Source organism: Tiliqua scincoides, chromosome 2 (genome assembly GCF_035046505.1).
Source record: "Tiliqua scincoides isolate rTilSci1 chromosome 2, rTilSci1.hap2, whole genome shotgun sequence".
Lineage (NCBI taxonomy): Eukaryota > Metazoa > Chordata > Lepidosauria > Squamata > Scincidae > Tiliqua > Tiliqua scincoides.
The window spans coordinates 200,401,038-200,420,634 of record NC_089822.1 but is presented as its reverse complement, the minus strand read 5'-3'; the positions used below and the strand labels follow the sequence as shown (position 1 = coordinate 200,420,634).

The 19,597-nt window shown below is 47.1% G+C and overlaps 2 protein-coding genes across 4 annotated transcripts in view; one reads left to right on the top strand and one right to left on the bottom strand.

Annotated features, from left to right (window-relative positions):
- Positions 1–4,578: 4,578 nt before the first annotated feature.
- Positions 4,579–18,970, bottom strand: EIF4E1B (eukaryotic translation initiation factor 4E family member 1B). Of its 3 annotated transcripts, XM_066613729.1 has the most exons (9): positions 18,886–18,959; positions 15,940–16,064; positions 10,047–10,222; positions 7,965–8,050; positions 7,157–7,252; positions 6,104–6,167; positions 5,677–5,790; positions 5,143–5,282; positions 4,579–4,801 (listed from the first exon to the last, which is right to left on the bottom strand). In XM_066613729.1, the coding sequence occupies exons 3-9, from the start codon at positions 10,059–10,061 to the stop codon at positions 4,687–4,689; spliced, it is 630 nt and encodes a 209-aa protein (XP_066469826.1). In that variant the 5' UTR covers positions 10,062–10,222; positions 15,940–16,064; positions 18,886–18,959; the 3' UTR covers positions 4,579–4,686. The 3 variants fall into 3 exon arrangements, with proteins under 3 accessions (XP_066469826.1, XP_066469827.1, XP_066469823.1); XM_066613730.1 differs by lacking the exon at positions 15,940–16,064 and having other exon boundaries at positions 18,886–18,970; XM_066613726.1 differs by lacking the exons at positions 15,940–16,064; positions 18,886–18,959 and adding an exon at positions 18,215–18,408.
- The window catches only part of SNCB (synuclein beta), a 28,759-nt gene continuing 27,453 nt past the window's right edge, over positions 18,292–19,597 (top strand). Inside the window, exon 1 of the mRNA XM_066613731.1 lies at positions 18,292–18,709. The gene's annotated coding sequence lies outside the window, so the exon portion shown is untranslated. The remainder of the gene's footprint in view (positions 18,710–19,597) is intronic.

The following is a 19,597-nucleotide window of genomic DNA, read 5'->3' as shown; positions in this document are numbered from 1 at the left end:
CCTTGTCACCCTTAGTACCTTCTCTTCTACCATTAAGCCATTTCTGCCCATATGTAAGAGGGATGTTGCACATATGTAAGAGGGATCAAATGTGTACACCTGTGGGCTTGGCTGAAATGGGTTAAGGAGGCTCATTAGCACTTGAAGAGGATCATGCCCTTTCTAGAAGTCCACCCTATGGCTGCACTTTGAAATTCAGAACCTGTGCAAAATCAGTCTCTTCCACCTCTCCTGCAGCATTAAAAGATTGTCTTTTTGACTGGTAGGTGTCAAGGAAGAACCAAAGAGTAAGTCAGCGAGCTATGGCAGGGGGGAGCCAGCACTGCTCTCATGTGCTCTCCTAGCAAATGATAAGGTGTCCAGCCTCTACCAGTAGACTTCTTTAAAACAGTGTCCTATTAAAAAAAATATAGTTCTTTGAAGAACTAGAACTGTGTTTGTCATCTTCCAGAGCTACTTTTTAAAGAGATATAGCCAAAAATATAGCTGCATCCTTTGTAACCAAATCTACTACCTGTATTGAGGGACTGGCTGTTGCACCCTGGCCTTTGAATCTGAACTTGAAGCTTCAGAGATCACATAAATGAAGCAATTTCCCTTAAATGTTTCTGTTTTGAATGCTGCTGGCCTTACATCTGCACATCTAATAGGCCTCTGACAGCTCTGGCCAGCTGCCTTGCCCTAACAGTTTAAATTGGTAGAAATTTAAAACTAACAAAATTATCTTCTAATCTCTTGGCTGGTCTTATAGCAGTTTTCTATTTGATTAGCCAAAGCGTTGAGGCTGTATTATGTCATATCCTTGCTACCCAAGGAATTGGACACAAACTGTTCCATGTCTTGTTACATAACCCTCTCAGTTATTGATTTATTTTACTATGTAAACCACTTTGAGAAATACTCCTGATGAAAAGCAGTATATAAATATTCTCCTTAACTCAAGAGTCTCAAAAGCTAAATGCAAAGGTGTACAATGTTTTTAGGACCAAATCCTAAAGGATTATAGTGCTGGTGCTGAGCTTCCCTGCTGGGTGTTGTAAAGCAAGCTTATGGCACCCATGGAGTAGGGAGCACTGGGGCTGGGCCTAGTGCCAGTTGGCACTGGGCTCAGGACCTGCAAGAGTACACCGCCTGAAGGTAAGTGGGACTGGTGGGCAGCACTATGGCCATTCTGGGCAAGGAGAAGAATGAGCTTGGGAGGCCTCCACCACTGGATCCTATCCTCCTTGTCAGGATGCAAAGCCTGACATGGAGGTTCTCAAGTCTGCAGCAGCAGAATAGCCAGTACAGACTTAAGAAGCCCCAGTGCAGAGCCTGGGGATTTCCTTGGGGGAAGGGTATGAAAGTTCCCGTTCCCCCCAAAGATACCGCCAGCGGCTTTCCTGCACCTGCTGCATACAGCAGTTGCCATTTTGGTGCCACTGTTGCTCTGAGAACCAGGAAGCTTAGGATTGGGCTGCCTGTCAAACATACATTGAAAGTGAACAGTATGTATACAGAGTATATACTGTTATATGGAGTATGGTATGTGCTGAACATATAGTACCAAATTCTGAGCACCAGACTGATTTAGTTTGTCTTCTTGCTTGTTCTATAATTAAATTGTGACAAGACAGTTTTTTGAATCTAAAAATTATATCCCTGTCATGACCAAGTGTAACGTCCATGGCAGGAGGAGGCCCTTGCCCTGGGGTCGGTACCGAGCGCGAGGGGCATTCCCGGTCTAGGCTCAGTGGTTGACGGTGAATTAACACACGGGACGTGGGTAGGGCAGCTTTACACAAGCTGTTTAATTGAGTCAACCTCTTTACATTCATGGGGGCTCGTTACTCCACTGCCTCCCTCAGTCTAGGCTGACTGGTGTCATCATCGACAGAGTGGCTCAGGCCCCGGGCCTTCCAGTTCTTTGGAGCTTGTAGTCTTGGCCTCCCGGCCCGAGTTCCTCAGCCCTGCGCCCGGGCTCTGGAGGGCACCGCCCCAGCAGTCTGGGGTCAGCTGGCTGGCCTTGAGAGGACCCACGGCACCTTGCTGTTTGCTCCCTTCTCGATTAGTCCCCCTGGGTTGTGGTTGGCATTGAGCGTCTGTCTCAACAACCACCTTTCTCCAGGGTATGCTCTCTGGGTCTGGGCAGGCCCGGGGGGGGGGGGGGGCAGGGAGGTCTCTGCCCAGGCCTCCTCTCTCCAGAGATGCCCCTAGGTCCCTTCCTATGGAGGCCTTTCTCCTTTCCCTTTGGCCTGGGTTGCTTTCTCCCACTGGCTTCCCTCTGGCCTTCCATCCCTCCGGAGAGGAGCGACCTCTCTTTTCCCCTTCCAGCTCCCTTATGAGGCTTGCCTCAGGCCTGCCTAACCCCACCCTTCCAGCCCACGTGTCTTCCTGCTCCCAGCTGTTCCCTGTCCCTACTCCCATGTAGGTGTCCTGCACAGTCCCCAGTCCTGCTGACACTCGGGGCTTACTCCCGAGTAGGCCTTGACTCCTGAGGAGACCCCGGTGCCCAGGGAACTCCTGGTCACCTGGTCCAGGTGACACCAAATAAATCAATACATTAAATGTAAACTTGATTTGTAATCTGCCTTTCTCCCGGGAGAGCACCCAAGGCAGCTAACATTTAAAAGTATATATAAAACATAAAAAATATATTAAAATAATAAAACAAAAACAACCAGCAGCAATAAAATAAGCAGTAAAAACAATTGTTAAAAGCAGGCATCAAAGGCCTTCTGAAATAAAAAGGTCTTCATTTAATGCTGAAGATAGTTGAAGCTTCTCATAACATGAAATGTTCTTTACTTCCATTGCCTCTCCGGTTTTTTGCATTATTGTTGGATAATGCGAGGCTCTAAGAGTCAGTCATGGCTTTAACTTCAGTAAGAGTAAACTAAATTTTAGATACAACCCTTAAGTATTTAGGAAGTGCAAATTTTGGATTATCGAAAGGAAAGTAGAATCTTTACTGGTGTTCTAGCCTTGAGCATTTCATTCTCTCCCACTCATTCTACAAATACTTATGTCTAGATCAATCCCACACAGAGTTATACATATTCCTCAATTTATAACCACAGCCCATCTTTCAGATACTGTGTTATGCTGAGACTGAAGTACAGAAAAATGTGCATCATGAGCAGTCAATGATAACCTTAGACTGGAAGCAACAAGTATTTTTTGCTGTGTGTGGACTCGACCAAGCAAGGAGAAGAAGTTGCAGCTAATTGTAAGATTTCTATCCCTGCTATTAGAACAGAAGTACAGAGAAGGATCAATATTGAGAGATTGTCAGTTTGTGTTATAGATATCCTGAAACCTCTGATCAAGTTCCATCTAGATTCTGAAGCTGCCATAGACAGCTCTACATAAGCAAGGTCTCTGAATAGATATAAGTGGGGAACATCCACAAATCAAGCTTGGCTACCCTCCTTAACATTCAAAATTATCAGAAGCCTATGCATGGCTGCTTTGAAAGATAAAGTATCTTAGACTGCCACTCATTGCTCAGTAACACCAAACATGGGTTCTGTTTCCTACTATAGTTATCTGATGATATCCCCCGCCCCACTGCAGAGGGGGAGACAAACTGGCCTGAACTTAGGACTTCACTGTAGGTAGCTGTATTTATCAAGGAGATCCAGAACTAGCTAATGTGGCCCAAATCTTTGCTGACTCCCCTTAAAAAAGTCAACGAGCGCCAAATAAAGTAGAGTAGCTATTCTGGATTGCAGAAGAAAACACACATTGGCCCCAGTACATAGGCTACTCCCAGCAAATAACCTCATTGATTTTCAGGCAGTTCTGTGGCACACCTGTCAGTCATGCAAGAAGTGGTCCCAGCATTCCCAGCTATGATGTCATCACCCATTACTTCCAGTTGCATGTCAAATAGGTGGACTATGTGAGGTGGTATGGTGGAGGACAAACATTGAAAAACACTGGGTTAGACTAGAAACAAGGTGCATATGTGCAAGAAAGAATTCCTACAAGTGGGCTGATCTTATAGAAATGATTCCTCTCCAGCCAGAAGAGTGGAGCTGCAAAAAGAAAGTGTCAGATTTATCTAGCCACAAACCTGGATAAGAAGCCATAGAAACCAAGAAAGGTTCAACTCAGTAGCAGGGGAAAGAGAAGATACATTTGGAAATTCAGCTGCTACCCAAGTAGTTCTCACCTTCCTTTCTAGTCATTGGAGTGCACAGGAACAGTATACTGTATTGCCTACTTCATACAGCACATAATTAACCCATAAAATTCATACCACAAGATGTGGCAAAGGTAAGTAGGTGGCTTCAAAAAGGAGATCACACAAAAACTCATGGGAGGCATCCTGCTCATGGGTTTCCTGCAGCATCAAGTTAACTCCTGCAGGAGATGAAGGTACTGGACTAGATGGGTCTTGGGCTTCATCCAGCAGGGCAATTTTTGATTCCTCTTCCCCACCCACCCCTGCCATTTCATGCTAGAAAGCTGCATCTCTGATAAGCTTTCAACAAGGCGAAGGAAATTCAGTGAGGCCAACAGAAGGATTTGATCCCCAGTATGAGTGGTTTCCACACAACCCCAGCTCAAGACAAACAAAACCTTTTTCCACAACCTTTTAATTTGAGAAGTGACAGAAGCAACCCATCTTCAATGCCACTATAGCCACCTTATCCCTCCACCCTAATTCCACAGAGATGCTGCCAGCTTCATCCCAGCTGCTCACACCACAAACTTATTTTTTGTGAGGGAACCACTCTTGGTAGCTGTGTCCGCATGAGCCTGATAACCAATCACCACTTTCGAAGACAAACCCAGGTGCTCCTTGTACACACGCCTGGAAGAAAAGACAAAGCCTTGTGTGACCATCACTAGTTCAAAACTGCTGGGTCTTAGCTACAGAAGAGTTATCACTAGGATATCTTCACCTTTTCCCATCAAGAGCTCCTCCTCAGGCTGCTAGAGATTTCTGAATACTTATTCCATATTTATATGGTTTGGCTCACTCATTAAGCTTCACAATCTTGAAAAGACAACTGGGAATCTCATTTTTATTCTACCCTTGGGCTCCATTCGCCCTTTTCCAAGACGCTTCTTGGCCGAGTTAAACACCTTTCAGGGTTCCAAGGGTGTCTTATTGCAAAACATCCGTTCAAAACAGAAGGGGCAGTCATTTACCCAATATGGATGACTCCATCCCGGTTCTCTGCCTCCTCAGTCCATATTGCAATCTTGTCCCCCTTAGCCCGGATGTTGATGACTGCCCCACAGACATCATCACTGTAGTCATCAAACATTTCTCCAATCAGACACAGCAACTAGATGGAAGCAACAAGAAAAAATTCCTTGAATTGTCTAGAGAGCCATGTGCCAGCACCTACATGATACATTACAAGTAGATACAGGAGGTATGATTTCTAGCCTGATAAAGCTTCAAGTAGCTTTCTTGTCCAAGAGTTGAACTTTTAAGAAAGGTCAACCAGCTTAACTCAGAAGCTTAGTAACACCAGAGATGGATTGGGGGAACTATAAGGGCAAGACACATGGTTTTGCCTTTGCTCCCCGCCATTCCAAGCTACCATCTGGTTGAAGCCACCTTGCTTGTACCATCCTCCCTGCCCAAGAAAGAATGAAACATGCCTTAGAGCCAACATAGGAGCATGCCAGACAGAAAAGGAAAGCATGCATGCCCACACAATCTCAAATACTTACCGTCTCTAACCAGAAGCGGTCAAGTTCTGTATGCCGCTGCTGCTTGGCCAATGTGATAAGCCAACGCCCACCACGCTTGTTCCTGTTGTCTTCCCACATAGGGTCAATACCATCCTGTCGGAAGAATGCCAAGTGACAAGTAATGTCTGCTGAGTGACTGACATCCATCCTCTCTTCCATTTGCCTTTCAACATCACATTATATTCTTGTTCCACCAGAATGCACTAGATTCCTAGCAGGCCATGCACAGCACTAGGGCTTCTGGCAAGACTCAGCTAATAAGAAAAAAACCCTTATGACTGTAGATGGAGTGAGTTGAGTCATCCTGCTCACCTCCCTGCAGGAGTGAGGGAGGTATAAATGACACTGCGTAAGATGAACAGAGACGGGAGTCAGAAGTTGCCAACTAGGAGATGAGATGCCCTACCTTGAAAAGGGAGTAGTCGCAGCCAGACGTCAGCTTGCTAGCCAACTGGATATGGCTATATAGCCTGCAGGCTCAAGGAAATAAGATTATGTTAGGAACAAAATGGGTGGAATGAGGCAATGCCCATTTCTTCCCCTCTCCCTGACTGTTGCGGTGATACATCCTGCCTATACATCTTGCCTAGTGCAAGATCCCTTGAACACTTCCAAAGCAGCAACCTTCAAATGGTTTTCAGACCCATTTTACAAGTCGCCTACTAAGAGCTGGTATCAAACATGTTTAAAAACCTATCTTTCATACATGCTAAACATATGGGAACAGCTCTAGTATTTACTAGAGCCCCCAAAGCTCTAGTCAGACATGAATGCCCCAGTTTCTCTTCTAGTTCCAACTACCATGTTCAACTCTTCCCTAATCGTGGACATCAGTTTTACCTCTGGGATCAGACAAGAGTTATAAAACCATTACAAGTCTGTAGTGTGCATATATAGAAATTCAGCTGTCCCAGCTGCCTCCTAATTTGATGAGGGAGCTGAAGATCCACTGAGAGATGTCTAGCTCTTCTCACAGAATTACAGTCGCCAGGGTTCCCTGAAGTGACAGGGCTTCATTGTTAAACCAGTTTAAATCTGAAATTAGATATAGGTATATCTGGTTTAAACCTTCAGATGGCATGAGCACAGAAGCCACATAGAAGAAAAGATGCTGAATTCTGTTTTTACAGGTCAGATTTCTGGCGTTAATGTCATCAGACCTTTTTCTCTCTAGCAACTAGTGAAGTCTACCTCAGGCCAACCCCCTTATTTGTCACCAATAAAAAAGACTGGCAGAGTGACATTTCAACTGCCCTCTACTGGAGTTTGTTAGTAGTTCCTCCATTAACAGCCTCACAATTTCCTACCTTTCATGGTACATAGGTATGTATCGCTAGCACAGAAGAAATTTACCAGGCCCACCCACTTAAGAGATGCAACTCCATCATGGTCTCCCTACTTCTGGGACTTGGCAACAGCAAACATGGATAGCACAGATGAAGGAGTGGGATGCACTCACGCCCAGAAGTCTTCCACAGTATCAAACTTGGTTACAAGCCGTAAGTTCTCCTGCCAGGTCTTGCTCTTGTCATTTTTGAAGAACCACAGGACCCACCTGGGGGGGGGGGTGAGCAGAAAGCATAATCCACAACTGATGTTCATGCTCAGCCTTCCTCCCATTCCAGTTGGCCCCCACTGGCATTATTCAAATGCCTCTCAGCCTCTCCATGGCAAGGGGAAGCTGGGGAGAAGGGTGGCTTCAGGGGATAGTCTCCTCATATGAACATTTCTCATGCCAGATAGTCAAGACTGAAATACACTGATGTAATCAAACTTGTGGCTTTAATGGTGATTGGGCAGCAGTACTCCTGCCCCAGTAGCAGCTTAAACCTATTTTTGCCCAGCCCACAGGTGAACATATTTGGTCCCTGTTGCATATATGCAAAGTAGCGCAAAAATGACTTAACCCTTGATGCACATAGCCTAATCTGCCCTGACATTCACAAGCCACCAAAAATTAGGTCCCTGACCCACAGTTTGTGAACTGCTGGGTTACATAGTTAGTGAAATAAAGTCCCCTCCTACCAAGTGGGAGCAAGAAAGTTTTTAGATTTCACAGCAGTGCCAGAAATTTACAATAGTATTCTTGAAAACAAAATGGCAAAGATTTTATAGCAGTGCATTTATGCTGTGTTCTCTCTTGGATGCACCTAACCTCCACCATGCATTTTAGTAGGAGAAGTTGCCTTTAAGCAAAGAAAATCGGGACTGCATGCAAATTGGAGCTCTGATTGGTAGCACAGTGAATTTTGCTGCTCAGCTGATACCGGTTCTGCAGGGGGTGTTTGTTGAAGTATTCTATGGTCACTTCTCTCCTGGCCTTGTGCTTCCGCTGCTCTTCTCGCACGCTTACCTGACAATTGAACAAATAAATAATGCACACAGGAACAGATACCACAAGGGCCTCTTGCAGGCTTGACCCAGGCAAGAGGTTCCTGCACAGGGTATAACTAGCTGTGTAGAGAGCAAATCCATGCCACAGAAGAAGAAGAAGACAAGGAAAAACCCACACAGAAAGGCTGTTCTGCAGCAGCAAGACACTACAGAGAAAACAGGAGCTTTAGTCCCCGCTTTTATTGTAAGCACTTACAGAAGAGAAGCCATGTTTGTTGTATTCACAGCAACAGAGAAAAGCCATCAGACTCTTCATTTATTGTGGAACTAGACTTACACCCATTTTTCCCAAACCAGGGACAGAATCCCTTTTCACAGAGCAAAGGAGCTTTGCAAAAACATCAGAAACTTTTTCCAGCTTCAGCTTGCCTCTTAAAAAGGAAACCAGCTTGAAAGATTTAGAGTCCAATTAGTAGCGGACAGCATCTGGGACAATAGCTCAACCACCCCATGGAAGGGGCCAAGGCGCTAACAGAGGCACCTCCAGCTTGTTCGCTGGAGCAGGCTCTCATGTCAACAGCAGCAATTGCCTGTGGAATAGCGTCAATGAGAACACGCACAACCAAAGCTGCTTCCTCTCATCATGCTTTTTGTTTACAAAAACCATTTCTGCCCCAACTTTACTGTCTAGCACTGAAACTACCCATCTAAAAATGAAAAGAATACACACTCAGACTTCTAGTGCCAATTGCAGGGAAATGGACAGCCTTGAAGCTAACGAACCTGGAACTTAGTCTCTCATAGGGCAAACCTAGCAGAGTAAGAATACAGGAGTCTTTTTAAGAAAAAAAAATGGTAAGCCAAACAGAACTAACAAGAACTCATAGCACTTAAGGAGTCAGGCAAATACCCACCTTCCCTGCCCCAAGGGTACAAGATCAAACCACTGTCATATTTGCACTGCCTTGCCAAGTGCAACAGCACAAGAACTGCATGCATAAGCAAGAACTGTTATTCTGCCAGAGATTAAGGTTACCAAGATCAATATGTGGCAGACTCAAGACTGCCAACACATCTTCAAGCAGACCTCGTGCCTTCAGCTGCATGATATGCATAAATTCAGTAGGTGTGATGCTAGCATGCAATGCCTGATGGGAAAATGCCTCACCCCCTTGCATTTTTCTTCTTACACAGAAGCCCTGTGAGAAGAAGAGCTGAAAACAATACACAGGCCTCCTAGGAACAAGAGAGCCTGCTTCAGCAAGTATAGCTTCTCCCATCTTAGAGCTAGGCTAAGAGTGCAACAACCACTAGAGAGATAGCAGGGCAATCCAACTCCTCACTCTTAGGATTTGTCAGCAGGGAGGCTGATCTACCAAGAAGCAAGTTCCAGTGAACTCCATAGATAATACTCCAGAGCAGAGTTTCTCAAAACTGTGGGTTGGGACCCACTAGGTGGGCTGCAAGCCAATTTCAAGTGGGTCCCTATTCATTTCAATATTTTATTTTTAATATATTAGATTTGATGCTGCCATGGTAAGTTACTGCATTTGGGGAAATCTTACAGATCTGTACTTTGAACAGGCTATGTGTATGCTTTTAACAATGATAGTCAATGGGACTTACTCCTGGGTTAGTGTGGGTAGGATTACAGCCTAGGATTGTTAAAAATTTCCCTGCTTGATGATGTCACTTCCAAGCATGACATCACTTCCAGTGGGTCCTGACCAATTCTCATTCTAAAAAGTGGGCCCCAAAGTGTGAGAACCACTGCTCCAGAGTAATTGTGCACAGAACTGCAGACAGGGGGGCTGACTTTGCATCAGAGACAGAAGACAGGATTACAGAATGCCAAACAGAGCAATCAAGCAGTCTCCTATATTCAACCTAGCTTGTCATCTCCCTTAAGGTCAGTCAGGTCTCTAAATGTTAAACAAGGCAACAGCTCCACACCTGTAGTCATATTCCCCAGAGAAAGAGAAGAGCTAGGCAGAAACCACCTCTGTACTACTTACCAGTGCTCCTGCCATCTTCCTGAAGAATAACCAATCCCACCACACCCTTTTGGATTTCCTTTTATCTAGAAGACACCGCCCTTTACTTTAGGAGCATAAGTTGTTAAAGAGCCAGGTCCTTCAAAGAGCAGGATACTTGAGGATGTCTCTGTAGAATGTAGGCCTTCTGTCACCCTCTGTTGGTTAGAATACCACATTTTTGTCAAAATGGGCTCAGCTTTCAAGAATCTAGCAAATGAAGCCATAAGCCTAGCTATCTTAACTGTAGTCTGTGTCCAACACTAAGGAGGAGGAGTAAAGAAGAGCATCAAAACCCCCAGGTTATAACCCTTACAGGGCCCAATCCTATTCAATTTTCCAGTGTCAGTGCAGCCATGCCAGTGGGGCATGCACTGTATTGTATGGTGAGGAGGTAGTCACAGAGGCCCTCTTAAGGTATGAGAACATTTGTTACCTTAGGGTTGCATTGCAGTTGCACTGGTGCTGGAAAACTGGATAGGATTGGGCCCACAGTCTCTCTAACAGCCCCTATGGTAGCATCTGCAGCATGTACCAATCATGGGGTGGCATGTTGACAATCTCCCCTTCCAGTGATAGAGGGAGCCCATCAACAGTCGACAGTGGGGAGTTCCCCCCATGATATCAGCAGGCCACATCCACAATCAGTGGCATGGTACAAATTTTTGAAGTGCAAGAATTTGTCATGACAGGCCCCATAAAGACTATACAGTAACAAAAAGAAAATCAAAGTTCATTTTCTTCACTAGGGTGTTTTCCTCTCCTATTACTTATTTCTGCTTTGAAAATTTTTACACTGCATTTTATCCCAAACTCTTGGGAGTGAGTTGCAGTAGTTTAAAATAAATGTATAAAAATTGAAAAACAGAATTTAAAAATCTCAGATAAACAGTATATTAAAATGTGAGCCCATGCATGTTTACTCAGAAGTAGGTTCAAGTGTGCTTAATAAGATGTATTCCCAGGTCAATTTACACAGGACCAGAGCCTTAAAGTAACATGAGCAATGTACTGCCTCTCAGGCAGCCCTTGGGAAAGACAATGACCTATATTAACATGTCCCTAAGCATACTTCTCAGAGTGCCTCCTACTGAGTATGATGCTTTTTCTGCACTAAGGTCCTTTGAAAGAAGTTTTGAAGGCAGCACCTGCGTGCTCCTGCTGACAGCATTCACCAGTCCCAGAACCAGTAGTCTCCCCAACCGACTACATCTCTGCCCACAACTCACCAGAAACAAGAATGCCACAGTGTCACTGCAAGCATTACTATGTCACAGGCAGTAAAGGGGGGAGGGAAGCCAGGAATCCCAGCATTTAGAGTTTCAAGCCCCAATCCTATCCAGCTTTCCAGCACTGATGCAGCCCTGCCAATGGGATGTGTGCTGCATCCTACAATGGGGAGGGGCAGTCATGGAGTCCTCCTCAAGGTAAGGAAGGGCCCAATCCTATCCAATTTTCTAGTGCTGGTGCAACTGTGCTAATGGGGCATGCACTGCATCTTGTAGTGGGGCAGCAGTCACAGAGGCCTCCTTAAGGTATGGGAACATTTGTTCCCTTACCTTGGGGCTGCATTGTAGTTGCACCGGGGCTGGAAAACTGGATAGGATTGGGCCCAAAATGTTTGTTCCCTTACCTCAAGGTTGCATTGCAGCTGCATTGGTGCTGGAAAGTTGGTTAGGATTTGGCCCTTAGTCTGTTTATGCCACACACACACACACTGCTGGAAATGCCTTTTGGCAGTAGTAGATGGGCAGCCCAATTCTATACTTCCCAGCACCCACTGGAGCAGCAGCGCCAAAGCAGCTACTGCTGTACCCAACAAGCAGCAGGAAGCTGCCAGGAGTCTCCTTGGGGGAAGCCCCAAGCCCCGCAATGGGACTTCTTAAGACTGTGCCAGCTATTTTGCCAGCACAGACTTGAGAGACTCTGTCAGGTCAGCCCAACACAGAGTTCAGGATCCAGTAGAGCTCTGTTCCATTAGTCCCACCCCAGTTCCTCTCCCCACCCATTCCACCCACTCCCTACCTTGAAATATTTGGGTGGCAGTGGTGGCTTCCTGGACCCAATCCTGCCACAATTTCACTAGCACAGGTCCAAGTAAATCCCATGGTGACTTAACCCCACGTAAAAAGAACAAATGTTCTGTTACTCAGAAGAGACCTCTAGGGCTTCCACCCTCCACAGAATGAAGTGCAGGCTATTTTGGCATGGCTACATCAGCAGGGGAAGCATAGAGGAGCAAATTGGTTGCATGGACTAGAGCAGCCATTTTCAACCACTGGGCAGTGAATGGTGTGCAGCGGGAGTTTGGGGGAGGGTCATCCATTAGTAGGTTCATTGGGGGATGAGAGCCCCCCCCTCACCAACAAGGCATGGTGTGCCTTGTTAATTGTCAAAAAAAATGATGGCATGCCTTGATGATTTTAGTATCTTGTCACTGTGCCAAGAGACCAACAAGATTGAAAATCACTGGAATAGAGAGCTATGGTACTGGAAGGAGACTGGCAGCTCAGTCTATCCAATTTTCCAGTGCCGGTGCAACTGTGCCAATGGGGCATGCACTGCATCTTGTGGTGGGACAGCAGTCACAGAGGCCTCTTGAAGGTATGGGAACATTTGTTCCCTTACCTTGGGGCTGCATTGCGGCTGCACCAATGCTGGAAAATTGAATAGGGCTGCAATCCTAAATGCACTTATCTGAAAGTAAGCCCCACTGAAAACAATGGGGCTTACTTTTAAGTAAACATGTACTCAGTTTTCACAGTATATTTTAGATTAATTTGAAATATTGTGAGGGGTACCTTTTATTTTTGCTTTCTTAATTTGTTACTACTTTAAATCATGTTGTAATAACTGATTATAAGTGGAACTGAATCATAATACAGTCATTAAGGCTGCAATCCTATTCATACTTACCTGGGAGTAACCCCCATTGACTATAATGGAACTTACTTCTGAGTAGACATGCATAGGATTGGGCTCTAAAAAGTGCATCAAACTTAGGTACATGGCAGATTTCTCTTGAGTAAAAAATGTGTAAGAACCAGTCTGGAAAGCTTTGCTTTCAAAAAAATGTACAAGTGCTGATTGTGAATTTTTTTTCCCAAAAAGAAAAGCAAAAAAAAAAGTTGTTGCAATCCTATGCATATTTCTAGCACTGAAAAGTTAGGCGACTGGGGTTTAGGAGCCTTGGCTCAAATGAAACCAGTATTTATTGTGAAAATTCCCAGCTACTCCGGCAGCCTAATCTTGTGGGGGGTGGGGTGGGGGCAGTTTACTGAGAAATACAACCTACTAAATTTACTGCAGAGCAAGGCAGGGGGCAGGTGTTTCTAGTAGATATGCTCAGGAAGGTAGCCTTGGGACAGAGGCTGCCATGATGAGTTTCAAACCCCTCTCCTACTTGCTTCTGCACTATCATGAGGACTTGCTGGTGGCAGATTTTGCTGGAAAGCAGTTATTGAGCTGTGGATAATGTCAACTCCAGTAATGTTATAGCAGCAGTCCCCAGAGCTATTTGGTACCTCTTTGATGAAGATGCCTCACTTCATCTTAGCCCTGCAGCTGCTGGGGGAAGCTGCTGTCTGGATGCAGCCTATGTGCAAAGGTGTGATGGGTTCCTGCAGAAAGGTTCCTGCAGAAAGGGACTAACTAACCCCTGCTAATTGGGTAAGAGGCACTTTTTCAAGTGGGTGCTCCGTTTTTTAGCAGGGGGAGAGTAACTGGCCCACCTCACCCCAGCACTGTCTGTTCTGGTGGCTGTCTGCTGGTATTCTTTTGCATCTTTTTAGATTGTGAGCCCTTTTGGGACAGGGAGCCATTTAGTTATTTGATTTTTCTCTGTAAACCGCTTTGTGAACTTTTAGCTGAAAAGCGGTATATAAATACTGTTAATAATAATAATAATAATAACGTTCTGACTAATCAAGAACACAAGGGAAACCAGGCCATGAGATGTAATAAATATGGGATAGGGAAAACTGGAATGACAGTGGACAGTATAGAAAGGGTGAAGTCAAGGAAAGCAGTGCCAACTGTGGTCATTTCTGGATAAGTCAGGCCTGGCCACAGTGATCCATGCCCGGTCACCTCAAGATTAGATTACTGTAATGCACTCTACATAGAGCTGCCCTTGAATACAACTTAAGCTTCTGCATAATAGGAATCCTTTCTTCCTACTCTAGTTATTCCTTATGCCAGCTGAACTCAGGGTGGAACTCTGCGGGTCGGGGAACATAAGAACATAAGAACAGCCCCACTGGATCAGGCCATAGGCCCATCTAGTCCAGCTTCCTGTATCTCACAGTGGCCAACCAAATGCCCCAGGGAACACACCAGATAACAAGAGACCTCATCCTGGTGCCCTCCCTTGCATCTGGCATTCTGACATAGCCCATTTCTAAAATCAAGAGGTTGCGCATACTCATCATGGCTTGTACCTCGTAATGGATTTTTCCTCCAGAAACTTGTCCAATTCCCTTTTAAAGGCGTCTATGCTAGACGCCAGCACCACATCCTGTGGCAAGGAGTTCCACAGACCGAACACATGCTGAGTAAAGAAATATTTTCTTTTGTCTGTCCTAACCTGCCCAACACTCAATTTTAGTGGATGTCCCCTGGTTCTGGTATTATGTGAGAGTGTAAAGAGCATCTCCCTATCCACTCTGTCCATCCCCTGCATAATTTTGTATGTCTCAATCATGTCCCCCCTCAGGCGTCTGTTTTCTAGGCTGAAGAGGCCCAAACGCCATAGCCTTTCCTCATAAGGAAGGTGCCCCAGCCCCGTAATCATCTTAGTCGCTCTCTTTTGCACCTTTTCCATTTCCACCATGTCTTTTTTGAGATGCGGCGACCAGAACTGGACACAATACTCCAGGTGTGGTCTTACCATCCATTTGTACAACGGCATCATAATACTAGCCGTTTTGTTCTCAATACCAAAGAGGAGACTCTCTTTTACCAGGACTCAAAGTCTGCAGCATCCTCACTCTCTGAGTCTTTGGGCTCCAATGGGAGAGAGAAAACCAGACCACTGTGGGGAAGGCAAGGCAGCATAATGACAGCCATGCTGGGCTACTATGTGACAGGTGCCAGCAACAATGCAAAGGGCAGTGTGTGTGGCTGAATAGGTGAACTGCTACAATAGGGACACCTTGTCACCTGCAAGCCCAGTAATTGGTCTATGGAGTGCTCTCTCTGGCTTGTCTCTGATTGGTGCTATGGTCTCCCTGCCAGTACTGTAGTACTATGGGATGCTAAATCCCCCACAAGGTGCTCTTTGTATGTCTCCTACTATGGCTAAGCGGCTAGAGAGTGGCTCTGTATACTGATGACTGTGGGTTTAAGGCAGGGGTAGGCAAATGGATAATCATGAGCTACTTAACAAAATGAAATCTGCCGAAGATCTACTGTGATGTATGAAGTCGTAAAAATTGGATTCTTAATGATTTGCATACTTTTAAAAAAGCAGATTAAAGTTTAATTATGTTTGAACAGTGGGATTCAGTGCTAAAAAATGCCAAGTCTAGAATGTAGTATCTTAGACACTGTACCGCACATGCCACACTGTGCCACACATACCAGAACAAAAAGGGTTTAGCACTCAGTGGAGGTGCTCTGTGTGTGTGAGGGAGGGAGGGAGGGATGGAGGGGGAGTACACACTAAAAACCTAATCCTAGGCATGTCTACTTAGAAGTAAGTTCATGATAGCCAATGCAGCTTATGCTCAGGAAAGTGTTGATAGGATTGCAGTCTAAATGGCAGTACACACTAAATCTCAGCTCAGCTTTCTGGAAGTTGAGATTTGGAGCCAGGATTCTCCAGAGACTGGGAAAGAACAAAGAGAAACTTGCTTTGTTATCTGTGCAAACTTACAGTTTGGATACTGGAGGAATATGTAAGTTGGGGTGGCTCCGTCTAGCATGGAGATGGATTTATAACTCAGTCCACCAAAAACTTGCAGGTACACAAGAAACAACATCACCGGTGGAAGCCTCTGCCTGTAGAGAGGTAATATCTCAAGAGGAGTTAGAAATTAATGCAAAGCTCTGGTATGAAATTCAAACACAAACATAACAGCCATAACAACCTCTGCAATTCCTCCTACCTAGCCCAGCCACCAGCTCCTTGGGGTGTATGAAAGTGCTGAAGCACACTATCTGTTTGCCTTCTAAGCATCCAGGAGACACTCAGGTATTTCAGTGAAAGGGGCCAAGGAGATACCCAATTAAATTGCAATGCCTGAAATGCACTCTACTCTGCACACTCAGAGGCCACTCTATTTTACTGGTTCACAAATGCCTGCCATCCAAAACATATCCCTAATAAGCCCTGGTTTAAATTATATGCTAAAACAGAACCCTGAATAGTGACAAAGCAGCCACGTAGCAGTGGTAAAACATTTTCAGCCCCTTGTCTGCTGCAACAAACCCAAAACAGGCACAACCCGATCTACTGGTTGCCTACCCCTAGTTTAAGGCCTATGTCCACCTCCTCTTTTGTCCCTGCAGTGGGTGTTTCTGACCAGTGGTGCACAAGAGCAGTGTGACAGTGTTTATACAGCGTGCCTCCTGACTAGACCAGCTCCCCGGATGGTAGGATATTGGCACCCTGACTTGTCTGAATGCTGTTGGATCTCTCAAGTTCATACTAGTCCCTCCTCTGGCAAACAGGTTCCTTTCACTTGATTGACTCCCGCACAGGAACTCAAACTCTTGCCCTGGGGAGGCTTGTGCTTTTTTTACACACTGCCCCCCTCCCAAGGAAGCCATCTTCTTTCCTCTAGTCTGCTGCAGTTCCAAAGATATTTCTCAGAGGTTTGTGTTTGTGAGTGGCCTAAGGGGACAAACTCTGAGTGCTGGGATACATGGCAGTTCTCTGGTTTTTTTGCCACCTCGCTGCCTGTGGCACAGTAGCTCCTGCAGGAACAGGTGCCACACACCATGTAGGGTGTGGATGTGTGTGTTCATGGGAGTATCTCCCCATGACTGACAGCAGTAGTGGCCAATCATTGAACCTATAACTGTGATAACCTCCTGTTCTGGCAGTGCTTCCCTGGTCACCTGTGTTGGGGTGGGTAGGCTGCAGTGACTGGCTTCTTGTACATCTGTCCATTGTAGGATCACCACCCCATAATTAGTAGGTGGTATTGAGGATTCCATGTCAGAGTTACTGGGAGGGCTGTGCCACCATGAAATTGTTTGGACTGGCTTTCCCCCTCCTCCTTTGTGCTTGCCAGGCTTAGGATATGGTGGACTTTGCACTGACATAGCAAGGATGCTGGTGTAACTTATAGCACAAGCCTTACTGCATTCAGTGGGACTCCTGGTATATGATGATTGCACCATTTGTCCCCAAAGGTTGTGAGGACAAAACTGGGTAATCATTTTATAGTACCAGCACACCAAGGTCTACCATTGTGACATCGGCAGCTAGACAGAGTAATATGGAAAACCAAACACGCTCCTCAGTCTCTCAAATCTTTTAAATATAGAAAATAATTGCAGAAAATTAGCATCATCGTGTTTAGGCTCATGCTAGAATGGAAAATTCCTGTTTGCAACAAAACATACTTCTTCAATAGCTGTAGTTCTGCAACTGTGTCCCTGAGCTCCTATATACTCCTTCATGGCAAGCAGATCTACACACCAGAGTTACTGTAGCAGGCCAGTTTCCTCCCAGATTTGACACTGTGTTAAGGACTGTCATGCATCTCACATGGAAAGGAATCTCACATGGTGAGATTCGAAAATGCAAGATCCCAGGAAAGTTCTGGGGGCCCTCTTTTGGCTCCTCTGGGGCCCCCTTTTTGACCCTGTCCCCTGGTACAAATTACCTCCTTTACCCTCCCCCCCTTTCATGGGCCCTGCCACTGACAGACTTGACCTTCTGCGATCCCCTTTCAAAGCCACACCTAAGCTACATAAGGTCTTGTGGCAGCGAATTCCACATGCCAATGATGTGCTGCATGAAGTACTGTCGTTCTTTTTGGAGTCGCGTCTAGCCCAATCCTATGCATGTCTACTCAGAAGCAAGTCCCGCTGAGTTAAGCGGGGCTTACTCCCAGCAAGGTGCGCATAGGATTCTCTCTCCCGCCTCCCCTTGCAGCGTTATCTGCGGGCGAGGTGCTGCCCAGCGAGTGCCTACGTGCCTCCGCGAGCAGGGCTCGCCTCCTCCTCTTCCCTGCGCCCCATCAGGCGCTGCAAGAGGTGGCGCGCTCTGGGCTCCCTCTCCGGGCCGGGGCAGAGGGAGAGAGAGGCGCGCTTGGCGCCCTCTGGGCAGACGCCGTGCCGCGCCGCGCCCCAGGTCAGCAGCGGGCGGGCTCGCCGTGCCTGCCGGGGGTCGGGCTGCTGCATCCGGGCAGGGCCGAGGGGCGGGAGCGCGGCTTGCGCGCTGTGATGAAATCCCCTCGCCGGGCGGGTATAGGGCACGCGGCGGCTCATTGCAATATTCAGCAGCAGCAGCAGCAGCAGCACGACGAAGGCGCCGGCGTCTCCGCCGCTCTCTCCTCCTCCCCCTCCCGGAGCCGCTCCATGGCAGAGCTGCCCTGACTGCACCGCCGCGCCTCCCGCCGCCCTCCCCGGCCCGGAATGATCTGAACCCCTCGCGGAGACGCACCCGAGTCCAGCGCTATCGCCGATCGCAGGTGAGCCTCCCCTCCCCTCCCCTGGGGGGAGGTCCGGGGACGTGGCGTTCTCCCTGCACTGGCGGGGGGGGGTCCCTGAAGGTGCACTGCCATTCCCGATGGGTGCCACGGCTGCGGTCCCGGGGCGGGGGGCGATCTCTCCCCCCCACCCCCCCACCTGCCCATCTCCTACACACCTGGTCCTTCCTCCCTTCCCCTCTGGGAATCTGGATTCCGATGGAGAAAGGACCTCTTCGACCTCTTCCCTCCCCACCCCCGCCAGTGATCTGCAGAGGGATCGTCCTCTCCAGTTCTCAGCCTCCCCTCCTCCTCCGGTTTCAAGGACACGGAGTCATCCCCGCTCGGACTTGGTGGATTCTTGGGCACATCCCAGCCTCTCTGGAGAGGCCAGAGCGGGTCCATTTGGGGAAGCGAGATGGAGAGGTGTACTTTTGCCACCCCTGCCTCCGAATGGATGGGAGGGTGGCAGCTGCAGCCAGCCATTAGGGCAGGCAAGGTAGGCCAGGGTGATGGCAGCTTGGGGGAAGGGGCGAGGAGGAGGGGCAACCTTTGCAGCAGGAACAGCTGTCGCCAGACTTGTTGAATGGGTGCAGGAGGTTGGCTTCCCAGTGACTGCAAGCTGGACTCCCCATCTGCCGTGGGGATGCTCCCCCTGCCTTCTGAGGACCCACTCGGTAGCTGCGGTTTCCTACCTTTCCCAACACAGTTGGCTCCTGAACTGCAGTGGGATGCTGCCAGGGGCTAAAGGATACAGGTAGAGAGGTAGCATATTAGCACCACCATTGCTCCAGATCTAGGGAAGCATCCCCAGAGCCATTCCAATTTCCCCCCTCCCTCCGAAGCCAGAGCCCCCCTCCCTCCGAAGCCAGAGCCCCCCTCCCTCCTCTG